This window comes from Heteronotia binoei, chromosome 9 (assembly GCF_032191835.1).
Source record: "Heteronotia binoei isolate CCM8104 ecotype False Entrance Well chromosome 9, APGP_CSIRO_Hbin_v1, whole genome shotgun sequence".
Lineage (NCBI taxonomy): Eukaryota > Metazoa > Chordata > Lepidosauria > Squamata > Gekkonidae > Heteronotia > Heteronotia binoei.
Genome location: NC_083231.1, coordinates 93,498,226 through 93,517,443, shown reverse-complemented (window position 1 = coordinate 93,517,443; position 19,218 = coordinate 93,498,226). Strand labels below are relative to the sequence as shown.

The window sequence follows — 19,218 nt, the reverse complement described above, 5'->3', positions numbered from 1 at the left end:
CCTTACATGAGCCACTGTTGACAGCATGTGAGGAAGAAAATACATGAATTTGGAACTACTATCTCTTGTATTAAACTGTATTACCTATCCAGAGCTGTAACAAGGGCAAGACAAGTGTGGTTCTTGCTGTGGGCACAAAAAGTTGAGGAGTGCATAAAAAACATGTCATGACTATAATAAATGTTGTGTTACTTTTACTCTTGTTATTTACATATTTACTTTTTTACCAGAGCACAATTTTATATTCTTGCCTCAGGCACAAAATTAGCTAGGTATGTTTCTGTACCAATCATTTTTAAATTTCTGCCCTTCCTTCAAGTTCTCAGTCAAGGGTTTCTGACCTCAGAAAAACCCTATGAGGTAGGTTGGACTGATAGAATGTGACTAGTCTAAGTTCAATCAGCAAGCTTCCATTGCTGCGTTTGGATTTGAAGTCTCTCTAGCCCAGTCCTCTCACTTATTCAAGAGTGCTGCTGCCTCGTACTTCTTTCAGTTTTCTTTCTTTTGCAGTTGAAAATGCCAGTATTTTTCTGGTCCAGCTTCAAATTTTAGCTTGTAGGTTTCTTAAGCAAGAATTCATTACTTCTAACTGGTATGTAAGCCAAGACTGATACAATTATGTTTCATCTGATTTCAGACAGTATACTGGAACATTATTATTGTGATACCTCTGGGAACATGGAAATCCATATGGAGTTGAGGGGAGGAGGGATTATGAGGGCATGCCAAGTACATAAAACTCTCTTATCTTTAGGAGCCCTTGAAAAACAAAGATCCTCTATATACTGTTCATCTGTATAGTAAATATATCTTTTCATGATTGTAATTTTTAAGAGTTACTTTTAGGACAGGTAAGGAGATCCATACCTTTTCCCCTATAGGTGTAAATTGTCAGGGAGGACAATGGAAAACCTGCTAGAGGGGAAAAGACTAGGAAGTTTCACATATACATACAAACACACAGTTTCCCACACAACATTGTGGCTTCTGTGACTGCAAAAGAATTCAGGAGCCAACAAAATCCATCAATGTCATTCAATTAGCCTCTAGACAATAGTTTAAGAAATATTGCCAGCTATTTTAAAACTCAATATTGCATACCCAGACATATTGCCAATCATTCAACTTCCTGTGGAATCCACTAAATGTGATTGAACAAAACAATTACTGGGAATAGATGACAAAAATAAATAGATATGATTTGATACGACCATGATTTTCTAGAAGAAACTGTGACTCTGTGGTTCGTTCTATTGGAATTGCGAGAATTGTGCAAGTAGGAATTAGGAGTACTACTTGAATCTGTACTTAGACCTGGTATGTACCATCATCAGGAGTGACCTCCACTTCCAACTAAATTTGGAATACAGCCTTTCTGCCTGTAAGTTTCTACTAAAGAGTGTAACAAAGAGACTCTGATTTGGCCAAGAGGGGTATAAGGGATATATGTTAAGTAAACTAAGGGCGGGGGGCAGATAAGTTTTTTGGATGTCCTAGAGATGACTAGCTAAATGATCCTGTTTTCCCAGGTGAAGTACACGTTGGGTAGGGTTAGTTGACAGCAGCTGAGACCCATCCTAACATTGATGTAAGTATAGAATCAGCTATCATTTAGCATCCCATTTCTTTTGGCAAAATATAGCATAAGCCTATAATTGGCCAGTATACTGCTTGTTCTTTCTGATGTATCTGATGGACTGTTCTATCCATGCTTTGTGGTGTCTAAGAAGCCAAGAATAAAAATACTCATCCTAACTAACACTTTGGGGAACTGGAAGAAATGTGTTACTGCATTGAGATGTGATTGGAATCTTTTTCAGTACCTTTAGACTACAGGGATAAATTCAAGTCTTTACAAAAGAATCTAGAAACTGGCTAAAAAGTGACAACCTAAGCAGAGTTCAAGCCCTTCTAAGCCCATTGAGTGGACTTAAAGGTTGCAACTCTAATCTAGAATGGCTCTGTTAATGATGTAGTCTTATAAAAATCAGCTGATAAGACAATTTTTGAGCAATTTAAAACTTTCTGTTAAGTAGAATTTTTCCATTTCTCTAAGGAAGAGATTCTTCTTTGTTACAATATTGGTGCTGCAGTTGAATTATTATATGGGGAAATCAAATAGACTGTCAAAACAAAGCTTTGTTAAAAGCAGATTGATCTGAGACCAGACAGTATTACTTGTGAGTCTATACCAGAGATGGAAAAACAAATTTCACAGTGAAACAAAGCAACTTTTAATAAGTATGCTGAAGACATTTGTATCTATTGTTACTATAAAATGTGTTACGTTTCTTATTAAGTTGCTTGGTGTTGGTTTTGTTTGATAATGTAGGGTGATTGTTTAAGTTCTTGATGCACCAGAAAGATTTCTGCTGGATTGTGGCTGAAAGTTAAACAAGAAAAAAGGAGATAAGATGTTCCTTAGAAGGAGGAGCAAAGGCCCACACACCTAGTGGCTTGTTTACTATTAACAGGATACAGCTTTGAGGTTCAGGACAGGGTCTGGATGAAGATAGAAATACTAGAATGCACAACTGAGCCACAAAATCAATCGGTCTCTGCCTAGACTGGCTAGGATGCTCACAGCAGCAAAAAAGTGGTCATAATTGGTTGTACAAGGCACTGCCATATACTATTGATACTGTGCCTATGTTGTGCATGCAGCATTCTTCCTCAAGTAGTGAGATATCCTTAGGCAGAGCTGTTTTATTGCCTAGTATGCTGTCTGTATCTTTGTAAATAGATATTATGCAAGCGGAACATTTTGAAAGTTAGTAGACTGCTGTAGCTGATAACTCTACCACTTACTCAGTGTCAAAATTCCAAAAAACAGCTGGTGCAGAACCCCAAGGCTATATCCCAGCTTTTCACTATCTGAAGCAATATATTTTCAACTCCCTCTGTCTGATTCTGAGTCATTCCAAATTTGTGTTACTTTCTTCTTTGGATGCAAACACAAATTTGCAGGATACAGATCTAGGAATCAACAATACTTGTGAATTCCCCATTTAAGAAAACTTCACCAGTCTTTTTTTTTTAATTGGGGAAAAAGTCAACCCTTTACCCTTATCTGAAGGTAATGCTGATAGTTGTCTATAACCTGTTCAATAAAATGTCCAAGAAGAAGAAGAATATTCTATCAAGTCACAACCAACTCTTGTCAACCCATCCATGGGGCATTCCAGGCAAGAGGAAAGCATATGTTGTTTGCCATTGGCTTCCTCTGTGTAGCAACCCCAGTCTTCCTTGGTGGCCTTCCATAGAAGTACTGTGGCCAACCCGGCTTAGTTTCTCAACCCTGAAAAACTCGGGCAAAACTGGATTATTCAGACTGCTAAAATGCCCAAAACAACTAATGTAAGTTGGCAAACACTGTAAAGCAGTATTCTTTTTGCTATATTTTTGTTTAATTACACTCCAAAATAAAATACACTCCAAAATAAAATACCGTTATATTTTCAGTCTTAAATTGGCAGGTTTGCTGCAACAAATTAGAAATTTAGAAATCTCTGCAAATATTACTTGCAGTGCCTTCAAAAACATCCTAAACTGCTAGCATGTGTAGCTGCAGTGAGAATGCCTTTATACTACAACCAAGAAGGACCTGCTGCAACCTCCCAAAATTAGATTCAAGCCTCGAAAAAAGTGTTGGTCCTTCTAGTGCTTCAGACGTTTGACTTTGGCTTTTTGACATGTGGTTATTCTAGACAAAAAGCAAAAGACCAAAGATCTGGGGGTTTATTCAGATCATGACACTTGATTTTTCATTCAATTTAGCCAGGGAAACTCAGTGAAAAAGGTAAATGTAGTGGGAAAATGAGAGCATGGAAGAGGATATGTAGTGCAATTCAAGGAATTGTGAGCTTTTTTATTATATAGTGCATATTATCAGGACTTTTTTTGAGCAGGAACGCACAGGAACGCAGTTCTGGCTGGCTTGGCATCAGGGGGTGTGGCCTAATTTGCAAAAGAGTTCCTGCTGAACTTTTTCTACCAAAAAAGCCCTTTGTGGAACAATGATGATCTCAGGGGGTGTGGACTAATATGCAAATGAGTTCTGGCTTATATTGTACTGTTTTCACAATGGATTCCTCATAATGCTAATTCTAGGATCTGTGGGGCATAAAAAATGACCAGGCTGTACAATCTCAACCTTATAATTGGAGCACTGCTGTGTCAGCAGCAAGGGGTGGCGGAAGGATATAAACCAGGAGTGTCGAACTCATTTGTTATGAGGGCGAGATCTGACATAAATGAGACCTTGTTGGGCTGGGCCATGTCGGGTTGGGCTAAGCCATCCCGGCCTGGGCCATATGTGTACCTATTTAAGATTAGGTAGCAGAGATATAAATGTTATAAAGAACACAGACAAACAAACACACACACACACACACACACACACAAACACACACACACACACACACACACACACACATATATATATATATATATATATATATATATATATATATATATATATATATATATATATATATATATATATATATATATATTTAAACTTAAAACATGCTTAAAATGTTAGCACTCATTGGTCTTAAAGATGCTTTCTTTGTATTTCTCCCATGGGATCCAGGGAACTGGGCAAAGGAAGCTCTGGCTCTTTCATTCCTTCCCCAGGGAACTGCGGATAGAGTCTCAGCCAATAGAAGGAAGAGAGGCTTGGCTCAGTAGCTCTGCTGTGCAATTGAGAGAGCCTGGCAAAGCAAGCTGTTCTTCCCTCCTTCCTCCCCAAGGGAGGTGCCTCAGCCAATGGGTTTTGCTCTGTAGCTCCTGTGCAATTTATCAAGCCTTGCAAAGCAAACTGTTATGCAGAAGGAAGCAAAAGAGAGGGAGAAGGAAGCAGATGACAACCAGTTGCTCGGGGGCCTGATAGGAGCCCTCCAGGGGCCTAATTCAGCCCTTCAAACTGCATGTTTGACAGCCCTTCAAACTGGGTGTTCCATTGCTTAGCAAAGCCACTTTGTGTTGGTTAAATGTGTATCTCAAAATTTGCACATGATAGGCAAGCAATAAATGTATTGCATGTCAGAATTTGTGCAGGGGTCATTTTGTTTCTTGCTGGAGTACATGAAAAGTGTTTTGTCTTTGAGAGAAGGAATCTTTGCTTTGCTGACTAAACACTATGGTGCTTCTCTTTGATTCATTTCTCCAAATAAAGATGGTTAGGATTGCAGCCTGGAATTGCTCATGTTTTTAAAAAGTCTAGACCATTCATGTGTGAGGTTAATCATCATCTGGCAAAAGGAAAAAGACTTAAGCTGCAGCTGTTAGCGCTTAGTATGCTTCTTGAATTAACAGGATATTTGAGATGCTCATGCTGCTAATTCCAGTCATGCTTTACAGTGGCATAAATGTACAGCCATAGAAAAATCTGTCAAAAGAAGTGCTTGGCCAGGGAGGGGGATTATTTGTTTTCTCATTAGAATATCATTCCATTTGCATTCCTGAAAGTTTCTTCATTCTCTCATGGATCACCCAAATGCATATTGTTTGCTAGCTTTTATAATTAAGATATAGTTACTATATTATTACATTTGAGAATGCTAGTTACTTGTAAAGCTGCATGCCAAGCACTTCACTTTGTAAGTAAAAGATAGTTACGGGGGTACAATCCACCAGAAACTCAATGGGAATGATTGACTGCTCCCAGTTGATTGTGCAAGAGATCATCGTTGTTGGTTGGTTGCATTTGATAAAATTGTTCACACACTGATTCCATTCTCAGGCACAGAATGAAAAGCAGCATGCTTTACTTAGAAATCAGTTGGACTGGGCTTCTTTCAGTGTTATCATAAGCATTATTATACCCTTGTTAACCCCTCAGAATCAAAGGGTTTAGGATCGCACTTGTGTATGTTCACCTGACTAATTCTTTAATGTTGAAAAAAAGAGCCCTACAGTATCTGAAAAGGGAGCTTTGACTCTTGATAGCTTACACCCTGGAAATTTTGTTGGCCTTGAAGGTGCTACTTAACTTAAGTCTTGCCCTTCTACTACAGAATAACACAGCTACACATCTAAAACTGCTCAGGACAGAATCCTTTTGCATTTTATTAGGATAAGATAGCCTCTACTTTTTTGCTGCTTCAAATGGCTGTTCTGAGTTTCAAGAAGTGTGTAGTTGAGCCAGCCTTGCCTCTGACAGGGCCTGCTTAGTGATATTCAGTATTTTGAGGCAATAAGAGCCTACTCTCCTTTAATATGTTTAGTGCTGAACATTGTCAAGATCTCCCAGAATTACAGAATGATCTCCAGATTACAGGGATCATTTCCTCTGGAGAGAATGGCAGCTTTGGAGGTTGGACTCCTTTGCATTAATAGCTGTGCTCCCTCCCCTCCCCAGTCTCCACCCTCCCCCAGATCTCCAGGAATTTCCCAAGCTGGAGTTGGCAACCCTAAATGGGCCCCGATATTTCTGGCAGAGCGTGCCACCAAGTCAGTTGAGGATAGCCAGACCTCTTTCAGGCCAGGGATCACGAGGGATCATAGAGTTACCAGCTGCCATTCTGGTATGAACTTCCAGTAATTACACAAATAAATTCTCCTGCCACTGCTGTGACCTGCAGCAGTTAACAGTAGCTGTGGGGGGGGGCAGGTAGGGGATATCCTGCCCTCATGGTCTTGGCAGCTCTAGAAACTGCTATGCTGGACAGTACCCCCTCCCCCAAACAAACTCTAAATAATACCAGCAGTTCTATGGGTATTGTAGAAGAAGGGAAAATGTTCCTGGTGTGTGTGCCATATCCAGTTATGTACCCATGGGCAGACTCACACATGCAGTAGTCTCACAGCATTGAAGGCAGCAGCTGGTGGTGCAGTAAATTTTGTTAATCTTCAGAGTGCAAGTGGACTGCTGTTTTCATTTGACTGGTGCAAAAAACTCCCTCCAGATTCTGGTCAGAGAGTTTGCAACCCAAGGACTGCCTGCATTTTTCACAGCCACAGAGAGCTCTTGTCCTGTAAACCACAGAGCACAGGAAGAGACTAAATAGCCAGTGCTCTTTTGTTGGGGCAGTTCTTGGCCTGGCTTTATCTGTGTTGATTTGCACATTAAGCACATAGGCTATGATACGGGGACAGACAAGAGGCACTGATTTCTTTTTTGCTTTCTCCTTCATGTTATCCAAGCAGATAATCTAAGCGACGCCTTGAAGAAGCTGAAGATAACAGCTGTTGACAGCACAGCTGATAGCTTGGAGGGGTGCTTGGACTGTCTGCTTCAAGCCCTGGCTCAAAACAGTAAGTTTTATTGTTCCCTCCAATTTCATACCATATGATTCAATCAATAAATGATTATGGAGGTAATAAGTGTATCAAATGGAATAAAACCATAAGTAGAACTGGTGGGGAAGCTGTTAGCATTAAGCAGAAATAGCAGAGGGTGAGACAGACTTTATAAAAGAAAGGGAAACCAAAATCCGGATATTAACAACAGCCTGATCATAGACAGGCCTATAGATAATACTGCTGTCTTCCAAGACTCCATTCAGAAAGCTGAAGAGTATTTTTTTTTCCTTTCAGATTGGTGCTCATTATTAAGTTGAAATTCATAACACTGTTCCTTTCTCCAATAACCACAATAATTTTGTGATGCCAAAGCTGTGATCAGAAAATGGAAGTTATGTGATGATCATAATAAATCCAGGATGTCTGAATATCTTAATGATATGCTGTATTTTAATGCAAAATCATAGGATTTTGTAAAATTTTATTTTGGGTGGTGGTGTTGTAGGAAGAATGCATAAATAGCAATGAAGATTAAAAATTGGATTAACTAGGAATTAGAAATGTAACAGTTCAGTCTTGTGGAGAATTACTCCAGTCTAAGCCTTTTGTATTCAGTTGGATTGCATTGTTGGTATGTAAGACTGACAGTAAGCTGTAACAGAACGTGAGGAGGTATGATATATAAAAATCCTTCCCCTATATTATTTAGAACACCAGATGGATCCCTGTGGTTTCTGAGCCTTTAGTAGGTGCTGGTCAAATGGATTCAGAATGTTTGCTTTAAAAAAAAATCAAAACACCATTTGTATGCTTTCAGCTTTAGATCATAGTCAGGATGGAATTCATGAGCTTCTTTCTCCTTTGTTATTGCCGTCTTTCTTGTAGCATCAAGATAAAGGAAACATATTTTATTATAATTTGTCCCTTCTATCTTTTCTCTTAGTTTTCAGCATATTGAATATTCTTTCCACACATACACACAAATTATTTTTCTTGTGGCACAACTCACTAGCACATACTCTGCCTATTTCTTTCTTGCCCTCCTTGTGGGTTGCTAGTATGAATCTGGTTGGCCAACTGTGGAAAATAATGTGCTGAACTAAATGGGACATCCTATTGTACTTGTTAGTTCATTTGTTCTACATCTTAGAGCAGAGATGGCAAACAGGCAATCTGAGGACTGCAAATACCCGGTCCCTGATGGCTCAACCATATTTTAGGAGAGAAGGGGGCAATAAAGAAGGATGGAATAAGTCCTCAGCCCACTAATTGAAAACAACAACAATAAAAAGTTGAGGGGCAAGAGTGTAACTATTTTTGTTTAAATTTTATGTTTTTATTATTGTTGTATGTCTTTGTATACATTTTAGCTCTGTTTTAATTGTTTTGATGATGCTTGTTTTTGTGGGGTGATGGTTTTAAATGGTTTTAAAATGTGATTTTATTATATATGTTTTATTATGTATGTTTTAATTTGTTAGCTGCCATGGTGGCTTTTGGCAGAAATGCAGGATATTATTTTTTGTAAATAAATAAATAAATTAAATGTTTTGACAAGTCTTAATAGGTGGTCTGTCACTAAATAATCACAAAATGAATTAACAAGGAATATGTTGTAAAACACGCACACACAGAGAAACACAAAGATAGATCCAGGTGGGTAGCCATGTTGGTCTGAAGCAATAGAACAAAATTAGAGTCCAGTGGCACCTTTAAGACCAACAAAGCTCACACCCTGAATAAAAAATAGTTGGTCTTAAAGGTACCATTGGACTTTAACTTTGTTCTACACACCAAGAAGGATATTATAGCCACAGTAAACTCAATAAAAGCAATACCCACAAAATAAAGCGAAAGTTTAGAGCTGTTGGTTAAGTTATATCTGTCCCATTAAGCCAAGTGAATCCAATTTCCTTTTACAGATCCATTTAAAATGACCATGGTGCTATAGCTAAGAAATTCACTTAATTTTCACATAAAGGTACTCACCAAGTTGGCATAAAACACCATGTGTATTTATTTATTTATTTGATTAAATTTATGTATCGCCCAGTCTCCACCTAAGCACCAGTTGTATATGTGCTGTTTGTGATGTTCCCATCAGGACTCGCATTGGCATATTCTGGAGCAGGTGGAGTTTCCAAGTCAGTCTCAAGGACAGGCCACTGTATAGTGAGTTACAGCAGTCTTTCTTGGAGGTGTTGCATGGATTACTGTGGCAAGATTGGCATGTGAAAGAAAAGGAGCTAATTGCTGGGCCTGGCACAGATATAAGAATGCCAGCCTGGCAATATGTGTGACTTGGGCTGCTTATGGAAACTCTATAAATTAGCAACCTCCAAAACATCTTATCATTTTTAGTTTGGGGTTGGTTTTTTTCCTTTTTGGATTGTCTCATCATAGGGTTTCCAAGGTTATTTACCATTGCTGCCTTCTGTGCTGTATGAAGTGGCATTGCCATTGTCTATGATAGATCCTCTGCCAGTAGAAGAAGAAGAAGATATTGGATTTATATCCCGCCCTCCACTCCGAAGAGTCTCAGAGCGGCTCACACTCTCCTTTACCTTCCTCCCCCACAACAGACACCCTGTGAGGTGGGTGGGGCTGGAGAGGGCTCTCACAGCAGCTGCCCTTTCAAGGACAACCTCTGCCAGAGCTATGGCTGACCCAAGGCCATTTCAGCAGGTGCAAGTGGAGGAGTGGGGAATCAAACCCGGTTCTCCCAGATAAGAGTCTGCACACTTAACCACTACACCAAACTGGCTCTCCACCAGTATCACCTTCCACCTTCCACCTTCCACTACAGCTGCTGCCCAGTAGATACCCTTCAAGGATTCCTATGCCCCCATCACCATTAGAATTGTCTGCTCTCTTCTGCTGATATAGCCACTGATTCCTGAAGGGGGTGGATGTATCTTAGTCTAGTGTCTCAGTTGTGACCATTATACTTTGAGTGACACTGCTAGGAGGCTTAGCAGAGTCTAAACTCCTTATGCTGTTGCTCTCAGCTTTGCTGACATACATGAACCCCCGCACCACATTAAGATATGCATTTAAGAGTGAGATGTAACACTATAAAGGTATATACAAATATATATATTGGCATCACTGATTTGCGATCACCTAGTTAATAGGATATATCACCAAAATTACTAAGCAGTCAAAAAGTCAGTTTTTTTTGTAAAGCCTAGATAAAACCATTTGAGAGCTGGATTTTGTTAGAATTCGGTGTGTGGATTAATTAAGACTATACATAGCTCCTACAAGATGTTTGTGATCTTGAAGGACGACATTCCACACTGTAGTCTTTTCACTCTGTTGGATGTTGGGGGAAAATGTTTTATCAAAGCCACAGTGCACATTGTCCATTGCCCGTAAGATTGCTATATTATATGGCAAAATACCCACCATCCCTTTTCTACACTCTAGAGCGTGGTCATATGTCCTCTGAGAATTCAGAAGTTACTGATACCTATTTTACAAGACACTGATTTTGTGATGATATAATTGAGCCTAACTCCCCCCCCCCAAGAAAAAAAATTCTACTATTATTTAATTTGGATTAATACAGTTAGATAATTTAATTCTTAATTTAATTCTTTAATTTTTCAGATGACTTTCCTAATGAAATTGCCAGAAGTCAATCCAGACTAGGACCAAACCCAGAAATAGATATCAGCTAATGGTTCCAGATGGTCAAGCTACCAACTGAACCACCGACCTGAAAATTTATAATTGGTTTAGCCATTGGCTTTCACTATATCCTTGCAAAGATTAGTGTTATATCAATGAAGAGTGAAAGATAACAAACAGTGAAAAATCACAAACAGGTCCTGAATAGTCAGTTCCTTAACTTTGCTACATTGCACAAAAATACAACATAAATTCTTCAGCTACCACAACCTTGTTTTGATTAAAGAATATGTTTCTTATTTAAAATTTTATCTCCCAACAAGTATCAACAATTAAAACATTTGTTGGCAAAAGCAGGGAGGAGAAAATGTTTTAGCTACAAGAAATATTGTGGTAATGATTGCTGGGTCTTTGTGGACAAAAGGCATAAGGAATAGGAGCTTTGATGAGGAGCAGAATCAGGTGAGATCATGCAAAGGATCCAATGGAAAAAGATTGTCAAAGCATAATAACGTATCTATGAAAGCTTGCCCAGATGTGGATAGCCCAGACTAACAAGATCTTGTCAGATCTCAGAAGCTGAGCAGAATGGGCCCTGACTAGTATTTGGTTGGAAGACTTCCAAGGAATACAGTGGTTGCTACATGAAAGTTGGAAAATGGCAAGCCATCTCTGAACATCTATTGCCTAGAAAACTCCACGGGGTTGTCAGTTGTAACTTGATGGCACTTTCCACTACCTGTGAAATCCTACCTGAAGGAAAAAAAGCTAAATTTCTTCTAGGCAGGGTTTTTTTCTGGAAAAAGAGGTGCTGGAACTCTCAAAAGGGAAATGAAGGAGAAACACACAAGTGCCCCTCATGAACTTTGTTTCCACAAATTGGTTCTTGAACTCCATTCCACCGTGTTCCCCAGAAAAAAGCCCTACTTCTAGGAAATTAAAGGTCTGGACAACTGTTTTAGCCCCCCCCCTTTTAAAAAAAACAAGAGAGTCTATTAATTTCAGTGGGTTGAAATTAAATCAGAAGAGTTTCTGGCTAAACATTAGGAAGAACTTCCTGACAGAGCAGTTCCTCAGGGGAACAGGCTTCCTTGGAAAGTGATAGGCTCTCCTTCCTTGAAGGTTTTTGAACAGGGGCTAGATGGCCATCTGACAGCAATGCTGATCTTGTGAATTTATGGAGAGGTATTTATGAATTTCCTGCATTGTGCAGGGGGTTGGACTAGATGACCCTTGGGTCCCTTCCAATTCTATGATTCTATTGAACCACAACCAATATTGTAAAAATTCTGTTCCTTACTTTCCAGTATTACTTCCCAAAGAGCAGGTTCCTACAACATGACCTACCCGATTATATAAACTGTGATTATTTATTATTTGTATAGCACTTAAAATAAACTTAATGCTGCCCAGGGAATTTCAAAAAGATGAGTCACTGCTTGAAGGTGTCTGCAAGTTATGAGAAAGAAAGATACACATGACAGAAAGGAAGATTCAGAACATGCAAAGAGATTTACAAAGCTCTGTGCCTAATATAAAAGTAGACGGTCAATGTTAAGAGTCAGTGGAAAGGGTGAGTATTTGTAAAAATAAAACAGATAAATATTTAGGAAAGGAGCACAACAGAAAAATCTAAAAGGGGGGAAAGCCCATATGAGTGGCAGACAGCAGAGGAAAAGACTTCCTCAGCGTAGGATGAAATGAAACATAGGGGAAAATCAATAAGGTGTCAAGAGGGAAAGCAAGCAAAAGAACAACGAGAAGCTGGCAAATGAAGATAATATCGTGGCTGTTCTGCAGTTCTCTGCCTCAAAAGGTGATTTAAAATTTCAGAGATGGGTTAATTTGTTCATTCAGGGGAAGGCGATGTTGATGAGGCAGAAGAACCTCTGCCTATGAGAATTTGCACTAACACAGCTTCTTCTTTAAGCTAGGCCTTTACCCATTGTTACAGTCTGCCCTTTTGGGAAGACATGGCAAATAGGAACAAGGACTGCTGACTGGTGCTGGTTGTCCAGTTACCTCAACAATCTAGTCTTTTTCTACCTGAAAAGGGAGAGAATTCTAGTATGAACTAACTATCCAACATAAAATTAAGTTGGGCTCAATGTAACATGTCATTTTGCCTAATTCTATTAAAATAATAATGGTTAAACCATGGTTAAAACAAAGCAGTCTCTATAGCATCATTTTCAGACTGATTGTCACATTCTCGTCCACCCTTTTTGGACGCAGGAGTCAGCAAATGTTCTTATGACAGCCAGTCAATGTTCAGACTTCCAGTCTGGCAGGATTTGTGTAAACAATCCCAGCAGAGCAAGATTGACACTTGAGTGGGCATCCCGACTTTAAACACAATACAGATACCTGTTCTCAAGAATGTGGGCAAAATTCATGAAACTGAATAAGTCTGTCACAGTTCAAAATAGCCTTTCCAGGCATCAAGAAACATTGAAGAAAGCATGACTGCCACACCATGTGTTTAACTTAAACTCCAGCACAACAGAAGTAGCAGCACAGTTCTGTTGGGTGCCTTCCTCTGTGCAGCAGCCCCCGTCGTCTTTGCTGGTCTTCCATCCAAATACAAATCAGGGCCATCCCTGCTTTGCTTCCAAAGTCTAACAAGCTCAAGTTAGTCTGAGGAGAGCCAGTTTGGTGTAGTAGTTAAGTGTGAGGACTCTTATCTGGGAGAACCGGGTTTGATTCCCCACTCCTCCACTTGCAACTGCTGGAATGGCCTTGGGTCAGCCACAGCTATCGCAGGAGTTGTCCTTGAAAGGGCAGCTGCTGTGAGAGCCCTCTCAGCCCCACCCACATCACAGGGTGTCTATTGTGGGGGGAAAAATATAGGAGATGTAAACCGCTCTGAGTCTCTGATTCAGAGAGAAGGCGGGGTATAATCTGCAGTCTTCTTCTTCTTCTTTAGGCTGTTTATCCAACTATTGCTTGACCTAAATGCTACTGAGTTAATAGCTGTATCTTCACTATGTGAAAAACTAACTTGCCAATTGTCTAAAAATATACATTTTGAGGGGTTTTTTTAAAAAAATATGACCCTTTTTTAGTTTCCTCACCCCCCCCCCCAAAAAAAATCTGACTTCTATCAGCAGCAGGTTGTATCCCTCCATTTCTCTCACTAACAGCAGCACTTTCCTTTGTCACAAGAAGCTTTCTTCTATCATAAGAGGCTCTTAGAAAGGTGTTGCCTTTTTGTAGGAAGCCTCTGCCATCTGAGAAAAGGATTTACTGGATCAGCTAAAAGTTAGCTTAACGTCGTTAATTTCTCTTCTAAGCCCAGACAGCAAAACAAGGTCCAGTTTCTTCCATGTTTGCCTGTCCCTGCCTCATTTGGTCTCCCTAGTGCCTCATTACTGCCTGGTTTTTCTGTTGTGCTATCTATAACAAAGGGTTCATAATAAGAGAGAGCTTCACACACATCTAGCCTCCAGGAATTTTCTAGGGAACAGCAGATGGATGTTCTTTCTTATGGCAGAAGTGACAGGAGCGTGGCTGCATTGCTGAGTGCTTTCTGCTTCAGGGCTGTGAGTGACAGCTGTGGGCAGGATTCTGTCTTGCACGCAAAGGCTCATAGTCAGCCAGAAATTAACTGCGATTTGAATGTGCACGTGAGGGAGTCTGGCAGGGAGGGAAGAAGAGAGACAGAGACCATAACATATGACAGAACAATACCATGGGCTTTTGTTTCTGCACTTGTGCCTTGTGTTAAAACCTCAATCCCATGAGGACCCAAGTGGGAAGCTCAGGAATGCAACTGTGAATCAACTTCCCTGCATGGCCATCCATAGGTTCAAAGTTATTTGGATTTAAAGATGTCTGTTGTGGTTTTTCACATCTTATGATACTGGACAATTAGACCTAATAGCAAGGGAGGTCCTGAGCACCCCCACCACCCTGGTGACTTGAATCCTATTAGTTTCCCCCCAGATCCTGCCTTCTTGGCAGCCCTGCCTGTGTTTGAATTCTGTTGATATGAAGCAAAATTCCCATGAATAGGAGTGAGCTTGATGTATAAGTTAGTATTTGTTATGAATTAGAGAAAACAAGCAGTCTCTGAAGATTTGTGTAGAATAATAGCTACATTACTGCCAAGAGAATCCAGGATTCACCTAGTACGATATGTTGACTGCAATCTCTGTCTTTTCATGACAGTGTTGTACTGTTGTTTCCATCAGTATAAATGAACAGCATGAAGCTACAAAAGGGGATATATCTTTATTTACCAAACCAAATAGCTTTATTTATGTACAGTTACATTTGAAATTTAACTTTATGTGTTTGTAACTATATAGATGCAACATAGTGTACATCACACAGACTTATGCCTGTCTTTAACACACATTTTACTAGCATCTTCTGGTTTTTGTGTGCGTGTAAAGTGCTGTCAAGTCGCAGCCAACCTATAGTGACCCCAGCAAGGCAAGTGAGAAGCAGAGGTGGTTTGCCATTGCCTTTCTCTGCAAAGTCTTCCTTGGTGGTTTCTCTTCCAAGTACTGACTCTGCTTAGCTTCCAGGATCTAACAAGATTGGGCTGTGCCATTCTGCCTTCCCTTCCCTTCCAATGTGTAGTGTGACTAAATTGCATTTAATTGCTGAATATAGTTCTTAACTTCCTTATTAGCTTAATTTTATAACCTCATTGGTATTATGACCATTTCAGTTGTCTTTGGCAGGGACTATAGTGACATAGCTTGCTCTTGACAAATCACAATCCATCCTGTGTGAAAGTGAAGAGACATCTCAGCTGTCAAGGCTATTGCACCCTAGAATTAAAAATTCCCTTGAAGACTATGGAATACAAATAGGGGGTGGGAAAGAGAGGAATGGGCCAAGAAGAGTGTTATGTTGGACTGGGCAATGGGAAGATAATTAGTGATTCCTAATGGTGGGATTGGGTGGAAAAGATAGTACTTCATATGGTTGTTACTTTTCTTATATTGCTATCTGTATGTCTATCTTAAAAGGTGCAGATTTCTGTCACTTAAGGGATCCTGCAGTAGACAGTGTGGTCTTGACAGGTTGATGTGAATACGCTTCATTGCCTATTAGTGCCTCCTGACCTTTTGATGTTTTCATTCTGTTTGGAGATCATATATATATATATTTTAAAGTCTGTAGTTGCAATTCTGTGCATGATTAAGCTTCTAAACTCACATTGATTTTATAGTTACATTTCAGTGCAGTGTAGTCAAGTGATAGCTAGATTTTAGACCAGGTCCTAATCCTTTCTCAGCCATGAAACTCATTAGCAGTGCAGTCCTCAGCAGAGTTCATATCCTTCAAACCCATTGAGTTCAGTGAACTCAGAGAGATATAACTCTGTTTGCAATGTGCATGACTTCTGGACCTTTTAATGACTCAGTTTAGACACTGCTCCAAACCAAAGCATTTTGTGTCAACCTTAGTTTAAAAACCTGCACATAACTTGAGTTTGGTTTAATGGCACTTATTTGCTTTCCATTTACTCAGCACTCTAGCTTCTGTGGCCTGGAGGCCTTCAGAGATGAAGCTATGATTTATAAATTTTGACGTTTAACCGAAGTTTTTATTTGTTTAGCTGATTGTACATTACAGTTTATCAAATTGAGGTGTTGTGATAACCATGGTTAAGTTTTCTTGGTTTGGACTTGATTTGCACTTGTATATGTGAACTAAACCTATCGTACAACCTTAACCTACTTCACAAGGTATCTGTAATAATCAGTTTCTTGCTCTATTAAACTATAGTACTGGATAGGCAGATCATTTTTAATAATAATAATAATGAACAATATTATTACTATTTTACAATAACAAGTTTTTTAAAAGGATCAAAAAGATGCAACACCATACATACTTCCCTGAACGTACTTCGCCATATAGATGTGATTGACCTGTGTTCAGATTGCAAGTACTGAATAAAACTAGCAAAGGACCATGTGACTGACACCAGGTTGGATCCAAGTAGCTTTCTGCTGATTAGTGAAATAAGAATCATACATGAAGCTGTCGATCATGGGTCATGTATGGACAAAAGGCTTTTGGGACAGGGGCTTTAATGAGGAGGAGAATTGGGCCAGATTAAATGAAGAAGCTAACTGGATCTAACCCATTGATACATAATATTTAAATACGACTCTTTCCTTGCTATTTTCAGTTCCTTTGTCCTGTGCACCCATGAAGATGCCTTATACTGTGTCAGAATTTTGGTCCTTCATGGTCATTCACACTGGCAGAGGCTCTCTGGGGTTTCTTGGTGGTGTTTCACATTACCTGATCGTTTGATCTGGATACCTGGAGTTGAACTTTGGACCTTCTGGATGCAAAGCAGATGCTCTACCATTAAACCATGCCCCACATAAGATTTTATGCGCAATTATTATCATCACTGATGCTTAAATGTGGAACCACATGACAAATTATGAATCATATCCCACAGTGCTAAAGTGGTTTTAGATCTACCCTTATGAACACCCCCCCCCCCAAAAGAAGGCCAATTGATGGTGTGCTTGTAACTTACTGCAACAGTGCTGTGTTGAGACAACTGCTTGTCCTGGAGTTTCTCAGGGGAAGAATAAAACAATGTAAGGATCTGAGGCATATATTCAACAAATCAAGGAGAATCTGTTGATGCAGTCCTGGTAGAACATGAAATATGCCAGGGGTAGCCAACGGTAGCTCTCCAGATGTTTTTTGCCTACAACTCCCACCAGCCCCAGCCAGCATGGCCAATGGGACTTGTAGGCAAAAAACATCTGGAGAGCTACCGTTGGCCACCCCTGAAATATGCCATCTGGAAATGGGATGTTTTGTAAAACAACAACCAGTTTTGTTAAACAGTTCAAAGAAGCAAAAAGAAGATTTAGTCCAGTAAGCAAAAAACATCTTAGAGATTTCAGTTGAGCAACATTTTCTTGGACTGACTGACCTGCGCTTCATTGTGCCTGCTTGAGTCAAGAGCCATGACGGCATCTTCAGAATGAGAGTAAGAAAGTTAATAACGAGTATCTGGGAATGTAGACTTTCTCCTGTGGTATAAGGCCTCTAGAACAAAATCAATACAGTCACCAGAATGAGTTTCTCTATACCTTCAAGTATGATGCATACCCATAGTCAGAACATTTTGTACTGAGAGAGCTAAAGGTACACTCAGACAATGGATGTGAAGCAGTAATATATAAAAATTACATTGTTAAATGATTTTAATAAAACAATATTTAAGAAATTACAAAGTAAATACTAAGCACTTGTCAATCGTATTTATTTTGACTAGTGACATGAACACATGAAACTGACTTATACTGAGTAAGACCAGTAAGTATTGTCCGTTCTGACTGGCAGACGCTCTCTTGGGGTCTCAGTTTGAGGTCTTTCACATCACAGAAGGAGCTGGAGACTAAACCTGCATGCAAAGCAAATGCATGAGCACTGAGTGACATCAGCTTCAGGAAACAGGAGAAGGCATACATTTTAACTGAGCACAGTTTTTCCCCCTTTCTGGTAAAAAAAAAAAGGACATTTTTAAAATGCAAACTGACAATCCAGGGAATGGACTTTGAGGAGGCCAGCTTCTTGCTGCTACCACTCTACACCACGCTGTGACTACTGCCATTTAGAAGGAAAATAATTTGGATTTAAAAAAACAACAACAACTATAGTTAAATGTGTAGGGAGATGCTAGGTATATGATTTTTCTCTCCCCTGAGATGTATGGTGTGTGAATCTGAAATGTTAAAATCTAGCAATACCCAGTCAAGCATGCATTAATCAATTAAATACAGCCTTTGAAATGTAAGGAAGCAAGCATCAGTTTTGAATGCTCTGAAGGGAGGCAGAGGAAGCCAAGAAAGACAGGAACATTTAACGTGTGTGCCAATTTAAGGTCTTCTAAGGTGCTTCAATTGTCTGATTTACCCTGTGGTCTTGTATTTGTAAGACAGATTGCAGGGCAGTTCAGAGAGACTGAGCGCTCTTCATGTTTAAAAATGCTGGCCAGCAGTGCTATTTGTGGGAAGGAAGGAAGGAAGGAAGGAAGGAAGGAAGGAAGGAAGGAAGGAAGGAAGGAAGGAAGGAAGGAAGGAAGGAAGGAAGGAAGGAGTGTGTAATATAAATGAACGATGTGTTCATCTTTTTGATTTTGGCAAACAATTATATAGGACTGTCATTTCCCCCCCCCCCTTTCAATTTTAGGTAGGCAAGCCCTTTAGGTGCTACCACAAATGTAACAGTACGTAGTAGAAGGAGAAGAGTTGGTTTTTATACCCTGTCTTTTTCTACCCTGAGAAGTCTCAAAGTGGCTTACAATCACCTTCTCTTCTTCTTCCCACAACAGGCACCTTG

At 39.7% G+C, this 19,218-nt stretch overlaps 1 protein-coding gene across 6 annotated transcripts in view; it reads left to right on the top strand.

Annotated features, from left to right (window-relative positions):
- Positions 1-19,218, top strand: part of RAP1GDS1 (Rap1 GTPase-GDP dissociation stimulator 1) — a 144,135-nt gene that overhangs the window by 40,698 nt on the left and 84,219 nt on the right. For 3 of the 6 annotated variants that reach the window (XM_060247021.1, XM_060247022.1, XM_060247019.1), the window contains exon 2: positions 7,153-7,260. In XM_060247021.1, coding sequence (XP_060103004.1) covers positions 7,153-7,260 — 108 coding nt within the window. Of the gene's footprint in view, positions 1-7,149; positions 7,261-19,218 lie in introns of all 6 variants that reach the window. The other 3 variants (XM_060247020.1, XM_060247016.1, XM_060247017.1) reach the window with 1 other exon arrangement.